Below are 12,393 nucleotides of genomic sequence, written 5' to 3'. Positions count from 1 at the left end.
ACGACATTGACGCATTCCCTAGAAGAAGGAAACGACGAGGACACCGCAGTTTGCCAAGATTTGACGCCATTTGAACGACAACAAAAAGAGGTAATCTCGACTCCTTAAGTAGAGTCGTCAGTAGAAACTTTAATTTACTGTCAAAATTTTAATAAAATGAAAATTGCATCGAAAATGAATGAAATTCAAAAGAAAATTTTAAGTAGCTCCTATACAATTACTTTGGCTACAGAAACTAGTTGGGACGAAAGTGTTAGAAGTGAAGAAGTTTTCGGAAACAGCTATAATGTATTTAGAGCTGACCGAGACACTCATATGTCTGAAAAGAAGTCAGGAGGGGGAGTTTTAATAGCAATTACATCAAAATTTAACGCAGAAATCATTACTACAAGGAAATTTAAAGAATTTGAGCATGTATGGGTTAAAACCCATCTGGCAGGTGAAACACATATATTCGCCTCTGTGTACTTCCCCCCAAATAATGCCCGTAAAGGTACATTTGAAAAGTTTTTTTCTTATTGCCGAAGACATTATAACCAGGTTCCCCCCAGAGGTAAAAGTTCATATTTATGGTGACTTCAATCAACGAAGCATTGACTTCTTTCCAGACGCTGAAAATGAAAGCATCCTACTTCCAGTCGTTGGGGATAACGAAACTCTGCAGGCCATATTTGACAAAACTGCAAGTATAGGACTTAACCAAATTAATCATGTTAGAAATCAGCAAAATTGTTATTTAGATTTAGTATTCACAAACATTCTTGAAGACTTCTGTGTCACCGAATCATTAACTCCATTATGGAAAAATGAAGCGTTTCATACAGCAATAGAGTTTTCTGTATTTGTACATGATAACAAAAGACCCGATGACTGCGAGTACGAAGAGGCCTTTCAATTTCAATTGGCAAATTTTGACAACATAAAACAAAGACTAAGCAGTATAGATTGGCAAACGTTGTTTAGAAATGAAACAAGTATCGAAAATTCAGTAGACGTCTTTTACACAAAATTGTTTGATATAATAGTTGAACAAGTACCACTGAAAAAAATTAGGCGACAAGGCAACACAAAATATCCAGTTTGGTATAACGAGCAAATTAAAAATTTAAAAAATCGTAAACAAAAGGCCCACAAAAAGTATAAAAAAATCAGAAATGAAAGGAACTTATTTAACTATTTGGACATTTGCGATCAACTAAACCTATCCATTAAAATAGCATTTGAAGAGTATAACTCAAAAACCGAACTTCAAATAAAATCTTGCCCAAAAAATTTCTTTAATCATGTTAAAAATAATTTAAAATCGGAAAACTTCCCTTCAAAAATGAAACTTAAAGAAAATGTCGGTGTCAACGCGGAACAAATCTGCAATCTTTTCGCAACCTTCTTTCAAGACATCTATACCACATTTTCTGAAGAAGATCGTGATCGCGAATATTTCGGTTTCTTCCCAGAATTCACCACAGACATTGGCGTCAATCATGTCAGTGTGCAAGATATTATGGAGGCTCTAAACAAACTAGATGCCTCCAATGGTTCTGGACCTGACGGGATCCCACCCGTATTTATGAAGAACTTAGCGTTGGAACTCACAGCTCCTCTGTTTTGGCTTTTTAACATGTCGCTTGAATCTGGCATTTTCCCCAATTTATGGAAAAGCTCGTACCTGGTACCCATTTTTAAAAGTGGCAAAAAATCTGATATATTTAACTACCGTGGAATTGCCATTATGTCATGTATGCCTAAACTCTTTGAAGCAATCGTTAACGAAAAACTATTCAATCAAATCAAAAACAGAATTACTAACATGCAGCATGGGTTCTTCAAAGGACGTTCAACTAATACAAATTTACTAGAATTCGTCAACTACTCATTGACTGCAATGGAGAATGGAAACCACATTGAAGCTCTTTACACGGACTTTAGCAAGGCATTTGATCGTATCGACATACCCTTGCTATTATTCAAACTGAAAAAATTAGGAATTGAATCAGGTCTTCTCAAATGGCTCGAATCATATTTAACTAACCGTCAACAAATAGTTAGATTTAAAGGGAAGAAATCGAATCCCATTCAAGTCAAGTTAAAGATTTGGGAGTCATTCTAGATTCAAAATTAACATTCATTGACCATTACAACACAATCATCAATAGAGCTAATAACATGCTTGGATTTATAAAGCGTTTTAGTTACAATTTTAATGATCCATATACAATTAAAACGTTGTACATCTCGTATGTAAGGTCAATACTGGAATATTTTAGCATAGTTTGGTCACCTTTCTCAATCACACATGAAGAAAGAATAAAATCAGTACAAAGGCAATTTTTATTGTTTGCACTTCGCAAAATAGGTTGGACACGATTTCCTCTCCCATCTTATAAAGCTCGCTGTATGCTCATTAACATCCAAACACTAAAAGAGCGCCGAGAATATGCAATGGTTTCATTTCTAAACGATATTATTTCGTGTCGTATTGATTCAGTCTAAACTTAATTTTTATATACCTTTCCGGCAGTTACGAATCCGAAATACATTTATAACAAACAATTATCGTACAAATTATGCCAAGTTTGGACCATTAAATCAGATGATGGCAACTTACAACAAGCACTGCGAAGCTATTGACTTAACAATGACAAAAAGCAAATTAAAAAAATATTTCAATTCTATTCGCTTATAAAGAACATCCTAAAGCAAGGGTGGCAAAAAATCAATACTGAGGCTCGTTTTCCGATTTCGATCAGCTCCAAGAGCAGATATAATCGACTGATTCCTTCAACCCTAAAATGAGGCTCACTTACTGATGGATTTCCCGCCCATCACTGAGCGATAGAAAATAACGATCATAGAGGGATAGAATTAATACATCGCTCACGCATCGCTTGTCGTGCCATCAGTAGATGAGTTGTAAATGTATGGCTCAGTGATAGAAAGATGAGCGATGTTATAAGATACTATTTTTGAGCATCTGATGTAGATCTGATTCTCATAATGATGGAATTTTATGAGAATGAGATGTATGTACAATGGATGACGAAAAGAGAAGGGAAATAGATGTTTACCGCCATTTTCAAATTCAAGATGGCGACTTCCAGTTACGCAAAATCGCCAACAATCCTATTAATATGAATATTTTTGGAATGGGGTTGATGAGTACACGACGGAAATCGAAGTTTGGTGTCGTTTTGAAATTCAAGATGGCGACTTCCGGTTACGCTAAATCCTCTATAATCCCATCAATATGGGTATTTTTGGAATGGGGTTGATGAGTACACGACGGAAATCGATGTTTGGTGTCGTTTTGAAATTCAAGATGGCGACTTCCGGTTGCGTAAAATCGTCAACAACCCCATCAATATGGGTATTTTTGGAATGGGGTTGATGAGTACACGACGGAAATCGATGTTTGGTGTCGTTTTGAGATTCAAGATGGCGATTTCCGGTTGCGTAAAATCGTCAACAACCATATCAATATGGGTATTTTTGGAATGGGGTTGATGAGTACACGACGGAAATCGATGTTTGGTGTCGTTTTGAAATTCAAGATGGCGACTTCCGGTTGCGTAAAATCGTCAACAACCCCATCAATATGGGTATTTTTGGAATGCGGTTGATGAGTACACGACGGAAATCGATGTTTGGTGTCGTTTTGAAATTCAAGATGGCGACTTCCGGTTACGCTAAATCCTCTATAATCCCATCAATATGGGTATTTTTGGAATGCGGTTGATGAGTACACGACGGAAATCGATGTTTGGTGTCGTTTTGAAATTCAAGATGGCGACTTCCGGTTACGCTAAATCCTTTATAATCCCATCAATATGGGCATTTTTGGAATGCGGTTGATGAGTAGACGACGGAAATCGAAGTTTGGTGTCGTTTTGAAATTGAAGATGGCGACTTCCGGTTACGTAAAATCCTCTATAATCCCATCAATATGGGTATTTTTGGAATGGGGTTGATGAGTACACGACGGATATCGATGTTTGGTGTCGTTTTGAAATTCAAGATGGCGACTTCCGGTTACGCTAAATCCTCTATAATCCCATCAATATGGGTATTTTTGGAATGCGGTTGATGAGTACACGACGGAAATCGAAGTTTGGTGTCGTTTTGAAATTAAAGATGGCGACTTCCGGTTACGTAAAATCCTCTATAATCCCATCAATATGGGTATTTTTGGAATGGGGTTGATGAGTACACGACGGAAATCGATGTTTGGTGTCGTTTTGAAATTCAAGATGGCGACTTCCGGTTACGCTAAATCTTCTATAATCCCATCAATATGGGTATTTTTGGAATGGGGTTGATGAGTACACGACGGAAATCGAAGTTTGGTGTCGTTTTGAAATTGAAGATGGCGACTTCCGGTTACGTAAAATCCTCTATAATCCCATCAATATGGGTATTTTTGGAATGGGGTTGATGAGTACACGACGGAAATCGATGTTTGGTGTCGTTTTGAAATTCAAGATGGCGACTTCCGGTTACGTAAAATCGTCAACAACCCCTTCAATATGGGTATTTTCGGAATGCGGTTGAGGAGTACACGACGGAAATCGATGTTTGGTGTCGTTTTGAAATTGAAGATGGCGACTTCCGATTACGCAAAATCCTCTATAATCCCATCAATATGGGTATTTTTGGAATGGGGCTGGTGAGTACACGACGGAAATCGATGTTTGGTGTCGTTTAGAAATTCAAGATGGCGACTTCTGGTTAAGAAAAATGGTCTACAACTCTAAAACAATTTCTTTTGCATAAAAAACTTAAGAATAAAGTAATAAGAAATAATTATGAGACAAGGAACTAAAAGGAAATAAATAAAGAATATGATTTAAGCAAAACCGCAATCTTGAATTTCAAAATGGCGCCAGACAGCGATTTCTGTCGTACACTCATTGACTCCATTCCAAAAATGTTGAGCATTAAGAGTCACTACAGCGAATACTTGTTTTATCAGCCGCTGTGTTTATTTTAGACCGACGAAATGGGGACACAGTTAAACTTCGATATACATCTCGGTTTAAAAATTGTACGTTATATCGAAGCATGCAAAATTCTCACAGAATTGTTATCTATGGTACTTTATTTTGTAGAATTTTGATAACGAGTAACTAATTTTGAAAATCTTACCCACCTAGCAGTGTGAAACAGCTTTTCTCTTAAGAATATTATAGTGGTTCCATGAAAAAGATGTCACAATTACTTTTCTTACTTACAATATTTTTTGTTTATTTTGATTATAGATATTTTAACCTTAAGGTCATTCGCTTCTTCGGGTTTGAAAATTCTCATATTAGAAATTTCTAACCCTATGTGCGGAGTCGAGAATCGAACCCAGGTGCGCTGCTTACAAGACAATCGATTTACCAACTACGCTACGCCCACCCCCAGTTATAAGTTAATCTTTATTGAAAATTTTCTTATTTTGACTCATTTCCTAATAATTAAATCATTAGTCATTATTATTATGTCTGGGTTTGTAAAGTGTTTCTTAATATTCCCACCGCTTGCACCTCATCAAGTAAAAGCAATACATGAACTTATATCATTAGAATGGACTATAAAGATCCACTTGTATCCACGATTCAAGAAATTTTGAAAATATATTTCAGTCCGCTAACCGGTTTCTCAAATACCCCAAACCGGTCGTAAAACGTACACAGTAACTAAAATTATGATCTCTCACGCTTATTAATTTGATGTGGCACATCATAGGATTCGAAAACACTTTTCGATTCTAGTAACCAGATTCAGGAGTTTCAAAAACCAGCAGTAAAATTTTGATAAAAATCGCTGGATTCCTAGGGTACGTCATTTCATGCGTCACATCATGGCAAAATCAATGCAAAACAGACAAAACAATCATGAGTCCAGCGAACTGAATTCAGGAATATCCGAAATCGGAGTTAAATGTGTCCGCATTACTTTCAATATGATTCGTAGATCATGTGGTTGAAGTAATTTGATGACCCAAATGTTGAGAATGATAAAAAGATTCTGTAGTCCGAAAAACCGAATTCGGGAGATTCAGGAAGCGATTGTATCTGATATTATTCATTTGAGTTTTCAGTTAGAACTTACTGATCTTGTATTATTTATTGAGATACGTGGTTGGTTTTAATAAATTACGATCATACGCAAATGAAATTGGAAAAAATCGCTCTTTTAGCTTTCACTGAAGTAACCAATTGCGAACATGCTCATTAGAAGCCAAATTAATACGTTTTAAGATTGTGTGTAACATATTGAATTCTTAAAATATGGAATACATGCGTAATTGATGAGAAATTGGGACCTGAAAAATAAATTATAAAATAAGTACGTTATATCAAGTGACGCTATATCGAGGGTAACATACCCCGATATCGAAAATTACCTGTATTGGACAAATTGGGACACATTTTTTCTATCCTTTTCATTAACCATATAACCTATTCTGATTATTTGGTATACATTTCTCTAAAGGGGGTATTCCAGTGCAAAATTTAAAAAAATGATCTTTTTATTTTTGCATATTTTGCATCTTTAAAACAAGAAAAGAAAGATTCAGAAAAAGGTTTAGTTGAATTTAATCTAGTTAGGCTCTTAGAGCTCATAATTTTTTCTATACAGTGTTGGGTAAAACATGTGCAAACATGTACTTTAATGTCATAACTATAATTATAATTAATATTATAACTATTTGTAGTTTTTAAGGAATTGTATGTGTTATTAGCGTCATGATGGCAGAATAACATTTGTTTAAAACTTTTTGTTGTGAAACATAATCTTTTCCGTATGTTTTTGTACTATTTCACAAAAAAACCCAAACGGAAAGGAAAAGTTACACTTGTTTTGTCCAAAGAAAAAATGCACTTCGCATAATTTTTTTCAGTGTGCCGTCGTTAACGATTTTTTTGCCCATATAACGATATGGAATCAAATTAGAACTCTGAAGCACCAATTGTGCAGCTTTACTTTGCTTCGGTTCGGTTCAAGAACGATTAAGTTAACTGACGCGATCTAATAAAGTTCGGTATTTGTTACACATGTTTCACCCAACACTGTATAAGGCTGACAATCGGGTCAGAACGCTGATAAAACCGGGGGTAGACAAAATTTGGGGCTGATAAAATCGGGCCTTCACTGCATCTTGAATTTCAAAATAAATCCGAATCTTAGGTTGCAAAACCGGAAGTCGCCATTTTGAATTTCAAAACGACACAAAACATCGATTTCCGTCGTGTTCTCATCAACCGCATTCCAAAAATACCCATGTTGATGGGGTTGTTGACGATTTCACGTAACCGGATGTCGCCATCTTGAATTTCAAAACGACACCAAACATCGATTTCCGTCGTGTACTCATCAACCGCATTCCAAAAATACCAATATTGATGAAGTTATAGAGGATTTTGCGTAACCGGAAGTCGCCATCTTGAATTTCAAAACGACACCAAACATCGATATCCGTCGTGTACTCATCAACCCCATTCCAAAAATACCCATATTGATGGGGTTGTTGACGATTTTACGTAACCGGAAGTCGCCATCTTGAATTTCAAAACGACACTAACCATTGATTTCCGTCGTGTACTCATCAACCCCATTCCAAAAATACCCATATTGATATGGTTGTTGACGATTTTACGCAACCGGAAATCGCCATTTTGAATCTCAAAACGACACCAAACATCGATTTCCGTCGTGTACTCATCAACCCCATTCCAAAAATACCCATATTGATGGGGTTGTTGACGATTTTACGTAACCGGAAGTCGCCATCTTGAATTTCAAAATGGCCACTAATCATCGATTTCCGTCGTGTACTCATCAACCGCATTCCAAAAATACCCATATTGATGGGGTTGTTGACGATTTCACGCAACCGGAAGTCGCCATCTTGAATTTCAAAACGACACCAAACATCGATTTCCGTCGTGTACTCATCAACCCCATTCCAAAAATACCCATATTGATGGGGTTGTTGACGATTTTACGCAACCGGAAGTCGGCATCTTGAATTTCAAAACGACACCAAACATCGATATCCGTCGTGTACTCATCAACCCCATTCCAAAAATACCCATATTGATGGGGTTGTTGACGATTTTACGTAACCGGAAGTCGCCATCTTGAATTTCAAAACGACACTAACCATTGATTTCCGTCGTGTACTCATCAACCCCATTCCAAAAATACCCATATTGATATGGTTGTTGACGATTTTACGCAACCGGAAATCGCCATCTTGAATCTCAAAACGACACCAAACATCGATTTCCGTCGTGTACTCATCAACCCCATTCCAAAAATACCCATATTGATGGGGTTGTTGACGATTTTACGCAACCGGAAGTCGCCATCTTGAATTTCAAAACGACACCAAACATCGATTTCCGTCGTGTACTCATCAACCCCATTCCAAAAATACCCATATTGATGGGATTATAGAGGATTTAGCGTAACCGGAAGTCGCCATCTTGAATTTCAAAACGACACCAAACTTCGATTTCCGTCGTGTACTCATCAACCCCATTCCAAAAATATTCATATTAATAGGATTGTTGGCGATTTTGCGTAACTGGAAGTCGCCATCTTGAATTTGAAAATGGCGGTAAACATCTATTTCCCTTCTCTTTTCGTCATCCATTGTACATACATCTCATTCTCATAAAATTCCATCATTATGAGAATCAGATCTACATCAGATGCTCAAAAATAGTATCTTATAACATCGCTCATCTTTCTATCACTGAGCCATACATTTACAACTCATCTACTGATGGCACGACAAGCGATGCGTGAGCGATGTATTAATTCTATCCCTCTATGATCGTTATTTTCTATCGCTCAGTGATGGGCGTGAAGTCCATCAGTAAGTGAGCCTCATTTTTAGCGATGAGGAAAAAAACCGATTATTGCCACCCTTGTCCTAAAGTAGTGCTATGTAAACCAGATAGTGTTTAGTTTAGTTATTAGTATTTTATGTTTTAAGTGTATACTATATTTTATCGTTGTAACAAAACGGTCTACTCTTGTTTGACGACAATAAATAAATAAAAATGTAGTGAACGTGCGAAATACTAAGCTGCTTGATAAATCAACTTTTAGGTTGGTCAGCTTACGCATAATTAATATTTTTCATTTATTTTTTTGTTTTCGTTATTCGCTATTTTCCTAAAACTCATTACCTCTTAGTAATATTTTATAGAACATTTTCAAAGTAAATAATTTACCAAAATTTCTAGAAAGAACTCCAAAGACAATTGAGAACAAGACCTTTGACCCAGCCACTGTGTAATCAACTCTTAACAATGAACGCAGGTGCTTTCTATATTTGGAAGTATCTTCTCAACTCCCGAAAGTTTGGATTACCAACAATGTTCATATATTATTCCCCTAAGCAAACAGATGACACACACTCAACTCAGATTTCCCAAATTGAAACTATTTCAACTGATATTTACATATCATGTAGCATACAGCAAACATATCCCATGTGTGGTTGCCATGGAAAGTTTCAATATCACGTTCTCTAGTGTCACCTCGCTGTTGAAGCTCGCACACATTCACCCACCCCTTCACATCATCACCCGCCTGCTGATTGGCACCGGGGAAGCAGTGGAAAATAAAATCCAGTCCGGCTGGGTTGTTCAGCTTCGAAGCCAACTTCCAGTCGACGACGTTTGTAAACACAATGGCAAACTTCTACAACCCCCCCCCCCCCCCCCCCCCGCCCAGACACCTTCACTAGGAGGGGGCCCTCCTTCTAACCGCACAAAACAACCGCTGCACTCGGAGATCCTGAACTCAGCACAGCAAACCACAAAACCGGATGAGCAGTTGTTCAGGTTTCCCTCATTTGTTATTCAATCTGCCAGCCCTTCAAAACTTTGGACGTGGTAAAAATCTACTACCGACTACACCCACGCACGCACAACAAACACATTTCTACATTTGCTTGTCAAGCAGCAAAAACTCGAAAACCTTCGTTACGGTGTACATTTTGGATTTGGAAAATGAAAACGTTCCCGGTAGAACATGTCGGAATGCTTTCGGTGTTTTTTTTTGCCGGATATTTGCCAACGGATCTCAAATGACGGTATCGGAGTTTATTTTATCAACAGAGTTACAGTTTATTTTATCAACGATTGAAATTATTTTACAGGGTTACGGATGTACTGTTCAAGCATTGTAAAGTTCGCATTTATCCCATGTCTCCAAGGCAGATAAAAGAAAACAAACATTCACTTACCGTAATGATATAATCGTTCGAGCTCGTCTTGGCCTGCTTCGACCGATGCGAGTTTATCTACGCCGGTCCGGTGCAACGCTGGATCAGCGTCCGCCAGCACCCGGTTTACGTTCAGTGTCACTAACAGCAGCACCATCGGGAAGGTCGGTATCAAACTCGCGGTCACTCTCGGACGAGTTGTTGTCCTTGTCCTAGCGTCGTTGTCGTTGCACATTGTTTAATTTAATATTTGCCTTTCTCGTGATTCGGTTTCTTCGTGCGGGGAAACTCACTTTATTTGATTTGAACCTTGGTAAATTGCTACTGCTGCTCTGTTTGTTAGTACCTGGATACGGTGCTCATTCCGTTCCGCTTCCTTGCCAGCAATGTTTGATTTGTGACAAATGTGGGCTCGTTACGATGATGCTTGTTTTCCACGGTGACACGCTCCAGTCGACGCATTTTTCCCCTCGCGTAGATTTATTGCCCTCATTAGAGAAAATTCCTTTGCACGTGTTTCATGTTTTCGCGCCTTGTACTTGACGAGAGAGGCGTTTGGGGGGGGGGGCACGAAAGGAGCGGACCGGTAAAAAATTAGGCAAAATAAAAAGTGGCATTAATAATGATATATTTTCACGGTTTTCTTCTCTACCGGTTCCGGCAGCTCTTTTCACGACCCGTCTTAAAACTTATTTGTCGACACAGTGGAACCTTTCGGGTCGCTCAGGCCAAAAGCGAAAATCCAAATCATGCCGACCAGGGCACGAAAAAAATATGAACACAAATAAAATAAATCACAATTTTCCCGCAGCACCTCGTCGCGTGGTCAGATTCGTCTAGGTTTTCACCTACCCCCTTCCACCAAATGCTGGCACCTTCACGCGAACACCCGAGTAGACCTTATTGTGACTAATGGGTGGTGATTTTATCCGTGTCTTACTTTTTTTCTTAACTTCACTAAAGAAACTCTTCTTCTGCAGCGCGATGTTCGAGAGACCTTTTCACACCTAATGACCTCCGTCAGCACTCGGGAAGGGACAGCACCACTCACGACACTTCGAACGGGGGGAACTTCTGCTGCTTCGACCGAGTTACCGACCACTTTCTCGAGGGCTGCAGGATACTGCGACGGAATGGCGATGATGTGCTGCAGGATTCACTGGAAATCTTCCGCTGCGAGCCGGGAGGATCTGACCTGGAAGCAAATTGTAGAAAATAAAAATAAATTACCATGAAAATATAGCCAACGCGCGCAGGGAGTGTGGCTTGCAGGGACTGACGCCTAGATGGATGGGGCGGTTAGCGATCTCACGTTAGTGGAATGGGTTTCATTAATTTATAGTTGGTTGCATGTTTTGGAAATGATTCTGTCATAATTGGATGGAAGATTATATTTATTTTCCCAGCTCCTTGTGTGATATGGGGTCAAACTTTCTCCAGGGACAGTAAGAAAATATTCCTTAAGTTAGGTTAGGTTTGAAAGGGTGCATTTCGTCATTGATCAAATGAAAAAAAAAATATCCACAACGAGTACTCTATAAAAGTATGTCATTTTCATTTTGCATGTTTCAATACAATATTTAATAACGACGACGAAGTTGATCAAATGTGTTTTCCGACCCTCGTTCTTGCAAGAGACGGACGGTACCTTTGTATCTCCACAGGGAGTACGTGTTATAATGCGTAGCTAAACAGTTTTCTCCCGTATTTTTTCAAAAATATGTTTAACAAAATGGGTTCATTGGCGACTTTTAACACAATTTATTAAAAGAAACTGTTACTATAATTCATGCTGTAGTAATCTGTCGAGGTGAGTAAGAAGCAGAAGCAAGAAGTAGTGCTCAGGCCAAATACGGTGATAACAAAATTATTGATTGATCCTTAAGGTGCAAAGGTGTGGAGGTTAGACTTTCGGAAGCCGTCGCTCAACAAATTAGCTCATACGAAACCATTCATTTCGAACAGCTTAAAACACATGGTTGTGTGTGACAATGCCATAATTAACATCCTTCTTTATATGGACCATGAAACGCTACAATATCGGACACCGCTTACTTGCAGACTGTTGTCATATTTGGAAGAAATGGAACCGATTCCGAAGGGCACGTATAGGAACTACTTAACAATATTTCAAATATTGTTTTATGTGGTGAAAATGTAGGTGAGTC

At 38.2% G+C, this 12,393-nt stretch overlaps 1 protein-coding gene across 1 annotated transcript in view; it reads right to left on the bottom strand.

Annotated features, from left to right (window-relative positions):
* The window catches only part of LOC131685727 (uncharacterized), a 755,395-nt gene that overhangs the window by 420,372 nt on the left and 322,630 nt on the right, over nt 1-12,393 (bottom strand). Inside the window, exon 3 of the mRNA XM_058969637.1 lies at nt 10,247-11,420. Within this exon, the coding sequence (XP_058825620.1) occupies nt 10,247-10,460 (214 nt within the window). The 5' untranslated portion in view covers nt 10,461-11,420. The remainder of the gene's footprint in view (nt 1-10,246; nt 11,421-12,393) is intronic.

This window comes from Topomyia yanbarensis, chromosome 2, assembly GCF_030247195.1.
Source record: "Topomyia yanbarensis strain Yona2022 chromosome 2, ASM3024719v1, whole genome shotgun sequence".
Classification (NCBI taxonomy): domain Eukaryota; kingdom Metazoa; phylum Arthropoda; class Insecta; order Diptera; family Culicidae; genus Topomyia; species Topomyia yanbarensis.
The sequence above is the reverse complement of the archived record's forward strand: the minus strand, read 5'-3'. Positions and strand labels throughout refer to the sequence as shown.